The following is a 12,624-nucleotide window of genomic DNA, read 5'->3' as shown; positions in this document are numbered from 1 at the left end:
GCAAGCTTCGGTCAGATACGAACAACATTTAACCTTTTCGATAATGTGCTCTATTACTCTTCCATTTCTTCCTATTTGCAGTTTTACTATCCGTCTTTGAAATGACGCCATCCGTGGAAGAATGATCCACCCGATCTGCTGGAACTGGTCAACAGTTTTGCATCAAATGGATTGGATTCTTGACCAGCAAGAGTTTTAGGTATCGAATGAAAGTCACCGACGTCTCTGTTCGTCCTTTGACTTTTTCCGAAAAGACGAGTAGAACAATACTCTTTCAGGCTGCTGACAATCCATCTGTCTTCCTCCATAACATCAACATCCCTAGCAGTTCCCACGTCATCCAGGGATCTTGTGTCTACTGGGCTGTACGTAGTAGGGCTGCGCACGACTGGTGTCAAAGAGTCTGCCCCATGAAGGGCTGAATCAGCTGAGTTGCGTAGACTTAGCCGACTAGCGCTGTCGGTTGTGACAGGGGACTCCGGCACGCCGACTACCCCCATCCCCATCCCCATAGTTGCTGTAGGAGTGAGTGCGAATGAAAAACTCTCGTGACAGCTCTCTTCATGCTGAATGCATGTTCCAGAGGCTGCCTCAGAGGCTGATCTTGAGTGTGGTCCGAATATGTTGAGCGGTGCCGTGGGGCTGGGCGAATACCTGAAGCTGCAATGGTCGTCAACTATACATGAGCATAGATCATGTTCGTCGTTTCCGTCGATCGGCCTGAAAATTACAGTACAAGTTTCGTTGATGAGGGACTCCAAATCCTGTTCCGAACGCTCAGTTGAAGTCCGTGAAAAGAGGAGCGCGCTTGTATCGAAGATATTGTGATTCGATATAGGCGACGAAGACTCTGTGTTGGAAAGTGTATTTTTATGGTCACCTTGACTCCTGTCACTTCTTTGGTCTTTGAATCTATTTTTCCAGAATCTGATGTGATGTCTCTTATGATTGGCGTCCTCTGGCTTTGTGGTTTCGATTTCATGTTGTTCAAATTTACTATTCCACAAAGCACTTAATTTCGTCTTCAAAAGATTTCTTCTGCGGTGCTCTCTTTTGCCGCTAGCATTTTCTAACTTCCCATTGACAAAAGCTCCATTTTGCAATTTGAAAGGTGCAACCCCCGTTCCTTGTTGTTCCGATTCAGAATCTTGCCTTTGTCCGAAGTTGGGGTTCTCTAAATAAGCTTTTGGCATTTCTGATATAATTGAGGTATTATTGGATTTTTGATTTGAACTAGAGTGTGATATGGTTCGAAACTTCGAGGTTGAATCTCCTGTGAAAGAATAAGTTCAATAAAGCGGAGGAGATCGAGGTAAAGAAGAGATAAACCAATGGAAAACTGGAGCCCAATTTATACCTTTCGATCGCTTTTGTGCCATCTAATAACTCAATCAAAATAAATCGAACACAATTGTGTTCATTCCCATCGACGGTGTCACCTCACCTTTCGGTTTTGTGACAGTTTCTCTATAATTCTTTCTTCCTACCACGAACAGTTTAGATTGAATCGCACTTCTTGAGCAAAAGGCGGGATGGTTTGAAAGGTTGCTGTAATCGATAATGGGTTTCCCAAATCACGGTTAATTAGTACACCTCTATCAAATTCTATATGCTCTAGTAAGAGAACCCGCAAAAGATATCCAGAAATTAGCTTGAACTCGGCGGCTAGGTTGTAAACTCATAAAATCGAATGAAATCATATCCCAAAAATCGGAATCTGGAATTTCCTCCTCTGCGGCTCTGGTCAATTTCTGACTAGAGGTTTGATGCTTGTAGTGAGTGTCGTTTGTAACATCTAATTATTTGATCGTGTTTATTTTTGTGTCACACTAAGATATGTTTTATTCACTTTAAAAGACAATCAGTGAATCCAATCAAAGCTCAATCAAAACTTATATTGCAATTGATCTCGATAATTGTCAGTACTGCTGAAAAGAGGAGAGGTTTCAATACTGAAAGTTGCTCATGATAAGATCTAGGGCAAAACATCGGTTGTAGACGAACATTACAATCAGTAGCAGCCATACAATGTACTACAAACAGATGAGCGTGATCGATACTATATGGTTCAAATATGGTTGAGTGTTCATTGTTCTGAAATATGCGATCTTGAAGAGGAGTGTAGTAACGATGATATCGGGTGATGATACAGGGTCAAAATAACAACATAAGCAGAAGATTAATTTAAGGGCGAAATATAAGTACGACAACCTTGGAAATCTCTGTCCAAATTCACTTCTATATCTCGAATATTTAGTCATGGTGGATTTTATTATCAGAATACTAAAGGCACGCCGCCAGATTGGGATTTCGTGACACTTTGACAAGCGATAAAGGCTGCAGAGACTTTACGATTTCATACCGATCGTTGGAAACCAGATCGGGGCTAACAGATTAACCACCAATTTTGAAGTTAATGAGTCTTTCTTGGTGTATTCATTCTGATTTGAAGTTGCAAATTTTCATCAGGTAGAATACCTAGAAACCATCTAAAATTAAACAGCAGACAGTGGATTTAATAGTAGAAAACATTAAAACGCAGAAGTAGGCTTAACCGATGAAATGCGATGCTAAGTGGGTCGTTGTAGGTCAATTAGATGATTAAGTATATTATTATAATGCATCTCGTCCACTATGATATCTAATAAAGTGCAATTACTTGAAGTTTTTAAGTTATCCAGCTGAAGATGAAGACAGTCAAGATCCATTGAGAAGTTCTTCGAGAGCCAGGCAATGTTTAGAAAGTATGTTTAAGTCCCAGTACACCTGTTTTTATAATTTACGACTAACAATCAATTGAATAAAGATTCACAAAGGACGACGTTCATTCCCGTTCAAAGGTTAAATCCTCTATTCAAAGAACTCTAAAGACCAAATTGGTCAACCAATATCCACAATTAGAAGAAGTCATTGATGAACTAATTCCCAAGAAAAGTCAAATTGAATTGATAAAGTGTGAGGATAAGATTCAGCTATATGCTGTTGACGGCGAAGTGCTTTTTTTCCAAAAATTCGATGAGCTGATCCCAACGCTTAAACTGGTTCACAAATTCCCGGCGGCTTACCCAACAGTTCAAGTCGACAGAGGCGCAATCAAGTTTGTTCTTTCCGGTGCTAACATCATGTGTCCTGGTCTGACGTCGCCTGGTGCCGCACTTCCAGATGCCCCAGGTTTCGAAGAGGAATCAATAGTCGTGATCAACGCTGAAAATAAAGACAGTGCCTTGGCTATCGGAAAACTGATGATGAGTACAGAGGAAATAAAATCTGTAAATAAGGGACATGGTGTTGAAATGATTCATCACCTCGGAGACCCGTTATGGACTTTCAACGTCGAGTAGAGCATTAGCAGGTTATACATATACCTTTAATTACGAACAAATCTTCACACTATCCTGCGTGCATGACTTTCGTTTCACATAAATTATGCTATTATCTGAAACGCCATAAGAGCTGATAGGCCTAAACTCGAAACTCATTACTTGCAGGACCTCAGGGGTTATAGCCAAATGAAGCTTGTGATCAAATAAACTTAAGCCCAGTTTTCGGCATATGATTTTTTTTGAGTGTCTAACGGTGAAGTTGGTGAGAAGAGTACATTCGATTGCGGCTTTTGAATTTTCATCGATTGCCCGAACAGTAATAATCAAAGACTCTAGCCAGCTTATTTTCTCTATTCTTTCATCTTTTGTTTGCAAGGAGTACTTTTTTTGTAATGTCTTCCATCGCCTAAGCTTCGTATTGTAATTCACCTCACCTTTAATGACTTTCGAGACAAAATACAATTCGGCATCATCTCGCACTTTCTTCGAAAGTATTGAATCATCTAAGACTTCGATTTCTTGGAATCTTGCGACCATTATGTGAAATACAGAGTCCAGCTGATCGTTTGCACTAATGGGGTTGTTATTTATTCTCAACGATAGAAGCTTGGGAATTCTATCATTCAGTAGATCCAGCGTTTCCCAGTCATCTATCTTATTAAAAGACAAGTCTAAATGCCGAAGGGAAGGTGTGATAATTGGGTCGACATTTGATAACAGGTTATGCGACAAGTGCAACGTCTGAAGAGAAAGATCAGAAACACTCGTGGGTACGTGGGTCATGAAATTGCCATTGAGTCCTAAAGTTTTCAGTGTGGACGGGAAAGAAACCGGTTTCTCGTTAAGCTTGGTTAATTGGTTCCAACTGAGATCTAAACTTTCAAGATTTGGAAAGCAACCTATAATCTTTTGAAGTGGCTCTATACCGAGTTCATTGCCAGTCATTATTAGCTCTCTTACTCCAGGAAAGATAAAATCATCCAGCACATCCCAACCGTTTGTGAAAACGTTACGTGATAGATCAACAGATTCAAGGTTATCAAAATGTGTCAACAACACGCACGTTTGATGAAAGTCAGAGAGAAGGTTATATGACAAGTCCAAATGACGCACTTTTACACATCCTTCGCGCATGGTCTCCCATTGTGCTTCGCTGAGAGGAAAATCATTGACAGCATGATGGTCCAAAATTGCACGCTCCAGAGAGTTTCGGTTTCGATACCTGTTTTCAACTTTTTCAAAACCCGGTGCCTCAATTACTCTTGATCCTAACCGTATCTCGTTAAATTCTTCAGCAGATCCTCTGAACTTCCTGGAATAGGCTTCATAAAAGGAAACCCCTCTGCTAGCTATCTCTTCTAATCTTGAATCCTTGAAAAAGGATCCGGAATTAAATTTTAAGGTCTCAAAGTATGACTGCCCTTGGAATGTTCCACTGTTCTTCCCTCGGCTAGGATCATCCCATTCAACGCCATAAGCATGTGAGTCTGGCCACTTTGGTAGCTTGCCAACGAACTTGACTGTACAGATGTGATCTCCGATCTTCAGTCGATCTCCTATTTGAAACCCCATCGAGTACCTTCGGTGATGCCCCAGACCCATCAAGGTCGAAATTTGTCAAATTTGGACTCGCGATGCGAGCCGCGAATCATTCAAAGACACCCAACTATTAAAACTTACATGTAAATAGTCCTATTTCGACTTAAGATGATATACAATTATGAAATACAGTTCGCGTACAATTTTCAATCACTTTACATGGTTTGGTTCTGCTCCTTTTCTGCGGTGATCGCGTTATCCAAAGTGGCAAACAATCCATCCAAATCGAATTCTTTCGACCATTGTGATACAATGGAGGTTCCCTCCGACTTGGCAGGTTCCTGAGTAACACCCGTGCTTAAAGTCTGCGGTGCTGTGCCAGCATCCTTCGAGGCTTTAGGTAAGACCCAGCCCATGATCTTACCGTCCCTCCAGTCATTTAGCACAGACAAACCTGCACTGGCCAAATTGGGCACACCACCTTTCCCTAGTCTACCCCTTTTACGAGCGACGTGAATTAGGAAATGCTTGGTGAAAGTGTCAGGGTCGTCAGCTGGGATCGAAGGCAACTCGTATAGTCTCTTAAAACTCTCCACCATTTCATCAGATTTTGCCAATCGCTTGACTAACATCAGGATTGATGGATATGGGTCTATGATATATTTTGGAGGTAGGGCATTCAGTAGAGCCAATTCGGCTTCCTGTTCGGCCTTTGTTCTTCTCTTACTTTCACTGGGGAAACAGATACCTGGAGAATCCAGAATCTTTAACTTGTTGTCCACTTTGATTTCTCTTAGAGAAGTAGTTACACCTGCCTGATTACCGACAGGGCAAGCCTTCGAGTGACCGCCACGGTGAGATAGTAAAGAGTTGATCACTGAGGATTTACCCACGTTTGGATAACCAATAACACCGACAACGATAGATCTTTTCAAATTACTGTTATTGGAATATGTCTTCAATGCCTCTAAAAGGGCACTTGCAGTAACAGTTTGTGTTAGTTTTTTGTTAAAGGAAGTGCTGGTAGTAGCTCCTGGTGCAGATCTCAATGGAATAGTTGGGAAACTGGACTTCAGCACGTTCAACCATTGTTCCAGGACATGTGGAGGAACTAGATCCACTTTGTTCAAGATAAGAGTTAATCTCTTGCCCTGACTTTGCAAGACAGCTTCCTCAACTTGCCTGGAACGAGTGCCTTCAGGATCTCTGGCATCCAACACATAAAGAATGACATCTGACGCATCTACAACAGTCTTGAATATCTTGTCGTAAGCCTTTCTGGACTTTTCCAATTCTGAATCATCCTCACCACTTCCACTGTAAAAGTCTATATCGTGTTCAACCACTTCCTGGAAATCCTCGCCATTTTCAACATCTGCGCCTTCATACTCTGCAGCTGCATTTTGAGCAGACTCAACTAGAGCGGCCAATCCATTTCCATCATCTTCCATCTCCTCATCCATGACATCTTCCCCTTGCTCCATAGCCAACCTTTTAGCCTCCAATTTCTGTTGTTTTAGCAGTTCTTTCTCTTCTAGTGCTTGTTGTTTTGACATCTCAATCTCTTCTAGAATTCTAGCCTTATATGGAAAGTTTGCTGGAATACCAGGATCTTTCTTGACTCTTGATTTCCAAGTTGGGTCTTTCTTAGCATTCTTCCTTTCCTTACGTCTATGGGCCGCAGCTTTCTTCTTTATACCCTCTCTCATACGAGTAGACCCTCTCTTGGATGTCCGCTTTCTGGTACCCATCGCGAAGATTTATGTTGGCTTTCTTTCACTTGGAATAGTTTTGATTCTCTAGTAATCATTTTTTTATTATATTTATTATCTCATCTCATCTCATCGCCTGCCAAAAATTTTCAATCGTAAATAAAAAGTGAAAAGGTCGAAGAAGGCTTCACGTAAATCGTTTTTAATGACTGTTATACATTCAAGACTCGATATAAGAAGATGATTCAGTCGTTGAACTTGGCATCCTTGAACTTGGAGAAGTCTGAGAGTGAGAATGCAGGTCTCAAAGCCTTAGTTGGATGCAATGGGGGTGTAGACGGCATTTTTGGGACAGTCGGACTGCTTGCGACGGATGCAGACACAAATCGCATTGGGTATCCGGGACTTTCTTGAGCTGAGCCTTCATTCAAGTTCAAGCTGAAGGCACTCTTACTTCTGAATTTAAATCCTTCTCGGTCGCTGTCTCCAAAATTCTCGGCTGCGTTATTGTAGAATCCTTCTTCTAGTTGGCTTTGAGGATCATTTTGAATATTCAAATACTTGAATCTCGAAGCTTTATGTTTGAAGTTGTCCAGAACACTTCTCCATTTCTTGATGACCGACAAATTTCGTAGTAGCAGGAAGCATATCATGATCAGACATAGTGGAACAATCCATTTGAGAGCACTCCAGGTTGGAAGCGTGGGATTCTCAGCAGGTAAAATAGCTCCCGGAATAAACTTTTTATCCAGCATAGATGCCTCATTAGGGCTTGGCTCAATACCTACAATTGATTTAGGATTTGTAGCTGTGACTCCGGCAGAGGCATATAAGAGGATGCGCCCAAGCGTCCATGAAAGTTCTCTATCTTGAATAGTGACTGCGCTTTGGAATAAAGGATGGTCGCCATTTCCTGCCTCGCCTTCGATCTTGTCAACTCCAGCCCTCGGTAGACCAAAGCCTTCGTGCAGCACGTTGAGTACCCAATTCGCTTTGAAGCAAGAATCTGCCAGAAATGAAGTTGGTATCGAGTTGTACATTCCTTGCTTGCTGTTGGCTTTAATTTCCTGCCAATCCGTATCGCAAAACTCCTTAACATGGTTTCCAAACTCTTCAAAGTTATATGACCCACCAAGATTGAAGACGTCATTCGCAGTGTACCAATATTCCGACGTGCCAACAAACTTGTCCTTAAAAAAATCTATTTGAGGAGCATGTACACCGTTGAAGAGGCAGGGCTCGTCTGAACATGGTAGATTCTTTAAAAGCAGCGGATAGATCAACTTTAGGCATTGTTCCTGGTCACCAGACCCGACGAACTTAAAGTCCTTATCCTTGTACTCAAACTCGGTCTTGCAATTCTTGGGCAGACATGGATCCGTGATTTCGCGAGTTTTGTAATCATCATCATCGTATTTATTTGAGTTTTCCGGAAGAGCGTTAATCAGTTGAACAAGATACCTTCTTCTGGCCTCGTTGGCTCCAAATCCTAGCCAAGTGCTAACAAATACATCCCACTCCTGTGATTCTCCATTGATGCTTCTCAGAGTAATTTTGGCCATATCATCTTTATGCTTAGCTATTTCATTAGAGTCGCTGGGAGAAAAAGCTATTTGGGTTGAGGCACCGCCCATGTCCATGAAACCGAATGTTGAATGCTCTTCTTTTGAAGTATCGTACTCATTGAAATTTCCTAACAAATAGTTCAAGCCTATCCATCCGTACAAGCCCTCTGTCTCGCCATCGATGACTTGAACCTGTGATTCACAGTTGCTGAGAAGAAAATCGGTCGAATGTTTTATACCGTGGCACACATCCTCGAGAATCTTATCTCTCTTCTTCGCAGGAAGTAACCTCATCCCAGCGGTAGCCTGGACAAAGACTGGGGTTTCTTTGACTTTGTCCTCAGGAATGATGTTCTTGGCATACTCGAGTAGCGGTTTTATGTGCTTGGAAAAAGCCTTTTGTGGCTTCTCTTCATACTTGGAAAGCCCTGGGGTCACTTTATAGGTCCAGTCTTTATCCTGGAAGATCTGGGGTACCGACTGCTTTAGCTCTTCAGTCACTTTTGCATTGTTCAAAGCAGCGGGATCTTGCCATTCAAAAATATGAATCCTAGAGCCGGAAGAACCCGCATCTATCACAATCCCATAATGATTGTCACTAGCTGCTGCCATCCGATTATGTCAATAACGTTGTTCCGACCGGGCCTTTTGACCCTGTTGTCACCCTCCAGTGCTATTTGCAGGTCTTCGCGATTGTTAACAGAAGCGAGTCTCTGCCAGAATAAAAAACTACATACTGTAAATTATTAAAAGAATGTGCACCGACCAAACTTCTACCGAAGACTTTCAGCTATTTCGATAATTTCTTTGCTTTCAACGATACGCACCTTCTTACCGTTTGGTGCAGATTCCTTCAAAGCAAGGTGGACTCCGACCTTACCAACTTCATCTCCATAGACTGGATAGCCACCTAGGACCTGGAACCTACTTTTGTACATCCAGGAACCGATCTTGGAGAATACGTCTGTGATAAGCCCCTTTGACGTCAACCTATCACCTAAAAGTGGACCAGGACGTAGGATTATTGTGTGATCAAAACCCAAGGCTAGGATGTCCCGCTCAATCTCACCCTTCATCTTCATGTATGCAAACATAGAGTCTTCCTTGGCACCGCCACTGCTCACTAGTACGAAAGTAGAACAGCCCTTTTCCTTTGCCACTTTAGCCAACTCTATGTTTAAATCATGATCGATCTTGTATTGTTTATCGAAGCCACCTGCAGCTCCTCTCGTAGTGGCAAGCCCAGTAAACACAAACTCTAAATGTTCGTTTGGGATGTACTGTCCCCATTTGGTCGTATCTTTGTCGACTTTTTGTACAGCAGTAGATTGAAAGGGTAAAGCCCTTCTTGTGATAGTGCAGATTTCACCCAACTCTCGTGAATTCTCACAGTATTTCAAAATAGCCTTACCACATAGTCCTGTAGCACCCAAAACAAGAGTAGTCATTGTCTGATGATTCTCTAATTACTGTAGTGAGGTGTGTGAAGGAAGAGAGACTTGATAAATATGTTAGGTATCGCGGTGAACTTCTAAAAGCAATTGGAGCAAAAAATAAAAAAATAACAGCTGGAACTACGGCTTACGGTGAGGGATTGTCTATCCTTGTTCACCTTCGTGAGGTAACGACTGGTCAAATGTTAAACTCGATAGGAGAAAGTGCTGTCAACGATGAAAGAATTTCTAATTGTTGCTCAACTCAGATAACCTTAAAGCTGATCTACTATTTGATGCTCAATAGAGAGAACATAAGGAGAATCCCTATGACATGATTGTGATATAGAACCCATATATACTCTTCATGTTTTTCAATATGAGCTTAACCACGCCAAGGAGAAGTTCGCGTCAGCAAGGCGCGTGGTAACTTTTCAAAATTGAACTTCTTGTTCACTTGTTTGTTCACAACGATTATTTGAATCCGCAATTATAGGTCAGTCTAAGATTTTAAACCAACTTTAAGCAAATATGAGTGATAAACTGTTTAGATTGGACGCAGGTATGAATCCATTGATGTTTATTTAACGATTTGACAAACTCGAGCTCAGTAACTAACAAGACACCTAATCGAACAGGTTTCCAACAATACGACTGGGGTAAGCTTGGTTCAACTTCTGCTGTTGCCAAGTATGCCGCACATTCCGACCCATCAGTTAAGATCGCTGAGGATAAGCCTTATGCTGAATTGTGGATGGGCACGCATACAAATGTGCCTTCCTACCGCCACGACGACAAAGCTTCTCTGAGAGATTTAATCTCTAGTAATCCCAAGGAGTTCTTAGGTGAAGATGTCATTAAAAAATTCCAAAGCACTACTGAATTGCCTTTCTTGTTCAAGGTTCTATCCATCAGGAAAGTGTTGTCCATTCAAGCTCATCCAGATAAGGCGCTAGGTAAGATCTTGCGTGCCCAGGATCCAAAAAACTATCCAGATGACAACCACAAACCCGAGATGGCTATCGCTGTGACCGATTTTGAAGGTTTGTGCGGTTTCAAGCCGTTGGAAGAAATTGCAGATGAATTGAAACGTATACCAGAATTAAAGGCAATTGTTGGAGACGAAATTGCAGAATCTTTCATTAAAAACATCAAACCACATGCTGTCAAAGGCTCTTCTGAGGACTCCGAAAACAAGAAGCTTCTGCAATCTGTGTTTGGTAAGGTTATGAACGCCTCTGAACCAACTATCGCTGAGAACGCACGTCTACTGGTTAAAAGAGCTGAGACCAAACCAGAAGACTTCAACAAGCCAGATTTGCCTCAATTGATTATCGACCTTAACAAGCAATTCCCTGATGACGTCGGTTTGTTCTGTGGTTGTTTGTTACTAAACCATTGCAAATTGAATGCTGGTGAAGCCATTTTCTTGAGAGCAAAAGATCCTCATGCTTATATCAACGGTGATATTATCGAATGCATGGCTGCATCCGATAATGTTGTTAGAGCAGGTTTCACCCCAAAATTCAAGGACGTTAAGAATCTTGTCGATATGCTAACCTATGCTTATGACCCTGTTGAAGAGCAAAAGATGAAAACAGATGCTGTGCCCAAATCTTCCGGTGCTGGTAGGTCTGTCTGTTTCAATCCACCGATTGAGGAATTTGCAATCATTCAAACAACTTTTGCTGAGTCTACTGGAACCAGACATTTCGAGGGTCTTGACGGCCCAAGTATTTTGATTACTACAAGCGGTAATGGTTACATCAGCAGTGAGGGAACCAAGTTAAAGGCTGAACCAGGTTTTGTCTTCTTCGTTGCACCAAACACTGCTGTAGATTTGGAAGCTCTCGACACTGACTTTGTCACCTATAGAGCCTTCGTTGAAGCCAACTGATAAAATCCGTTATCGGATATTATTTATTAGTCCCATCTAAATAGTTTACAAACAATTTATGCCCCTTTAGGCGATTCCATGTCTCTTCTTCCACTTGCGTATTCTTCTTTTCAGATCACCTTCACTTTGTTGATAGATGTTGAGCTTCTTATCGAAGAACATCTTTCTATAGTCATCACCATGCTTTTTGTACAAAGTAGCCAACCATTCTTCTTCTCTAGTACTCTGATTCCTCTCGACTCTCACAAGAGGTCTAGAGGCAAACGATTCCAGCTCTTTAACAACCTCGGTCGTAGCTTGGGTCTTACCTTCTTCCCCATCGGTGGTGTTCATCTTACCATAAACAACCTTGATCACGTCGCCATTCTCATCTCGCTGAATTCTAGCTTCACCTTCGGGGATCTTTTCTTCCAAGTACTCGCCGTCACTGTTTAGCTCTTCACGATTCAGTTCGTCCCCATCTTGTTCGTCGTCCACTTCATCTTCATCGTCATCTGATTCATTAGCATGTCTGCCAAGCGGCTTCTTCTTGTTCTCTTTCGAAAGATCTGCTTCTTGACCTCCAGCAGGTGCTTGTAACTTCGCCCGCAATCCGAGCTTCTTATAGTTCTGTGCTAAAGTAAGAGAGTAATCCCAATGTGCTGCGATGATGGGATTCGACGTTATGTTTATCTTCCTTTGCTTGTCCTTATTTCTTCTAGTAGCTTTGCCCACTGAGGACCTAGCCATCTTTCTCTTTCTCACTGAAACCATTTTTGGCCAATCTGTAGCTTATTAACTCTCCTGAAGCAATCAATAATAGCTTAAATCGTTAGCAGGATGCTGATATACTGAGAGAAGCAGACCAATCTACTGGGAGAAAGTTAGCTCATCGCATCTATTCCAGTCATACTATTCAAAAAATTTTCAGCAAGTGACTTTCACGTGATCTCTTAGGTTGGATCGAAGCGAAGTAGATCGTCATTTGACTGAATTCTAAATGGGCATTGAAGAGAACTATCACTCTCGATATGCTATGGCTCCTCTATCACCCAGAGAAGACATGATTATACATGATGAATTATTCTGAATGGTTGTCGATCATTCTTGACGTTTGTCTAACTTGAGAATGATCTACTATCGTCACGGTGACGGATTTGAAAAATATCCAAACGA

The 12,624-nt window shown here is 41.8% G+C and overlaps 8 protein-coding genes across 8 annotated transcripts; 2 read left to right on the top strand and 6 right to left on the bottom strand.

Moving 5' to 3' along the window:
- Positions 1 to 86: 86 nt before the first annotated feature.
- On the bottom strand, positions 87 to 1,193 carry TDEL0H03160 (uncharacterized protein; the record flags this gene model as incomplete). The annotated part of the gene is made up of 1 exon (XM_003683338.1): positions 87 to 1,193. One exon carries the CDS (start codon positions 1,191 to 1,193, stop codon positions 87 to 89), a length of 1,107 nt encoding a protein of 368 aa, XP_003683386.1.
- A 1,540-nt stretch (positions 1,194 to 2,733) lies between these two features.
- On the top strand, positions 2,734 to 3,341 carry TMA20 (translation machinery-associated protein 20; the record flags this gene model as incomplete). The annotated part of the gene is made up of 2 exons (XM_003683337.1): positions 2,734 to 2,744; positions 2,807 to 3,341. 2 exons carry the CDS (start codon positions 2,734 to 2,736, stop codon positions 3,339 to 3,341), a joined length of 546 nt encoding a protein of 181 aa, XP_003683385.1.
- Positions 3,342 to 3,371: 30 nt separating this feature from the next.
- On the bottom strand, positions 3,372 to 4,895 carry PAC2 (Pac2p; the record flags this gene model as incomplete). The annotated part of the gene is made up of 1 exon (XM_003683336.1): positions 3,372 to 4,895. One exon carries the CDS (start codon positions 4,893 to 4,895, stop codon positions 3,372 to 3,374), a length of 1,524 nt encoding a protein of 507 aa, XP_003683384.1.
- Positions 4,896 to 5,077: 182 nt separating this feature from the next.
- NUG1 (RNA-binding GTPase NUG1) lies at positions 5,078 to 6,613 on the bottom strand (the record flags this gene model as incomplete). Its single annotated transcript, XM_003683335.1, has 1 exon — positions 5,078 to 6,613. One exon carries the CDS (start codon positions 6,611 to 6,613, stop codon positions 5,078 to 5,080), a length of 1,536 nt encoding a protein of 511 aa, XP_003683383.1.
- A 206-nt stretch (positions 6,614 to 6,819) lies between these two features.
- On the bottom strand, positions 6,820 to 8,751 carry YND1 (apyrase; the record flags this gene model as incomplete). Its single annotated transcript, XM_003683334.1, has 1 exon — positions 6,820 to 8,751. The coding sequence occupies one exon, from the start codon at positions 8,749 to 8,751 to the stop codon at positions 6,820 to 6,822; it is 1,932 nt and encodes a 643-aa protein (XP_003683382.1).
- Positions 8,752 to 8,912: 161 nt separating this feature from the next.
- On the bottom strand, positions 8,913 to 9,587 carry FMP52 (Fmp52p; the record flags this gene model as incomplete). Its single annotated transcript, XM_003683333.1, has 1 exon — positions 8,913 to 9,587. One exon carries the CDS (start codon positions 9,585 to 9,587, stop codon positions 8,913 to 8,915), a length of 675 nt encoding a protein of 224 aa, XP_003683381.1.
- Positions 9,588 to 10,103: 516 nt separating this feature from the next.
- On the top strand, positions 10,104 to 11,469 carry PMI40 (mannose-6-phosphate isomerase PMI40; the record flags this gene model as incomplete). Its single annotated transcript, XM_003683332.1, has 2 exons — positions 10,104 to 10,134; positions 10,211 to 11,469. The coding sequence occupies 2 exons, from the start codon at positions 10,104 to 10,106 to the stop codon at positions 11,467 to 11,469; spliced, it is 1,290 nt and encodes a 429-aa protein (XP_003683380.1).
- A 66-nt stretch (positions 11,470 to 11,535) lies between these two features.
- Positions 11,536 to 12,222, bottom strand: NOP16 (Nop16p; the record flags this gene model as incomplete). Its single annotated transcript, XM_003683331.1, has 1 exon — positions 11,536 to 12,222. The coding sequence occupies one exon, from the start codon at positions 12,220 to 12,222 to the stop codon at positions 11,536 to 11,538; it is 687 nt and encodes a 228-aa protein (XP_003683379.1).
- Positions 12,223 to 12,624: the final 402 nt, after the last annotated feature.

This window comes from Torulaspora delbrueckii, chromosome 8, assembly GCF_000243375.1.
Source record: "Torulaspora delbrueckii CBS 1146 chromosome 8, complete genome".
Lineage (NCBI taxonomy): Eukaryota > Fungi > Ascomycota > Saccharomycetes > Saccharomycetales > Saccharomycetaceae > Torulaspora > Torulaspora delbrueckii.
This window is presented reverse-complemented; position numbering and strand designations above follow the sequence as displayed.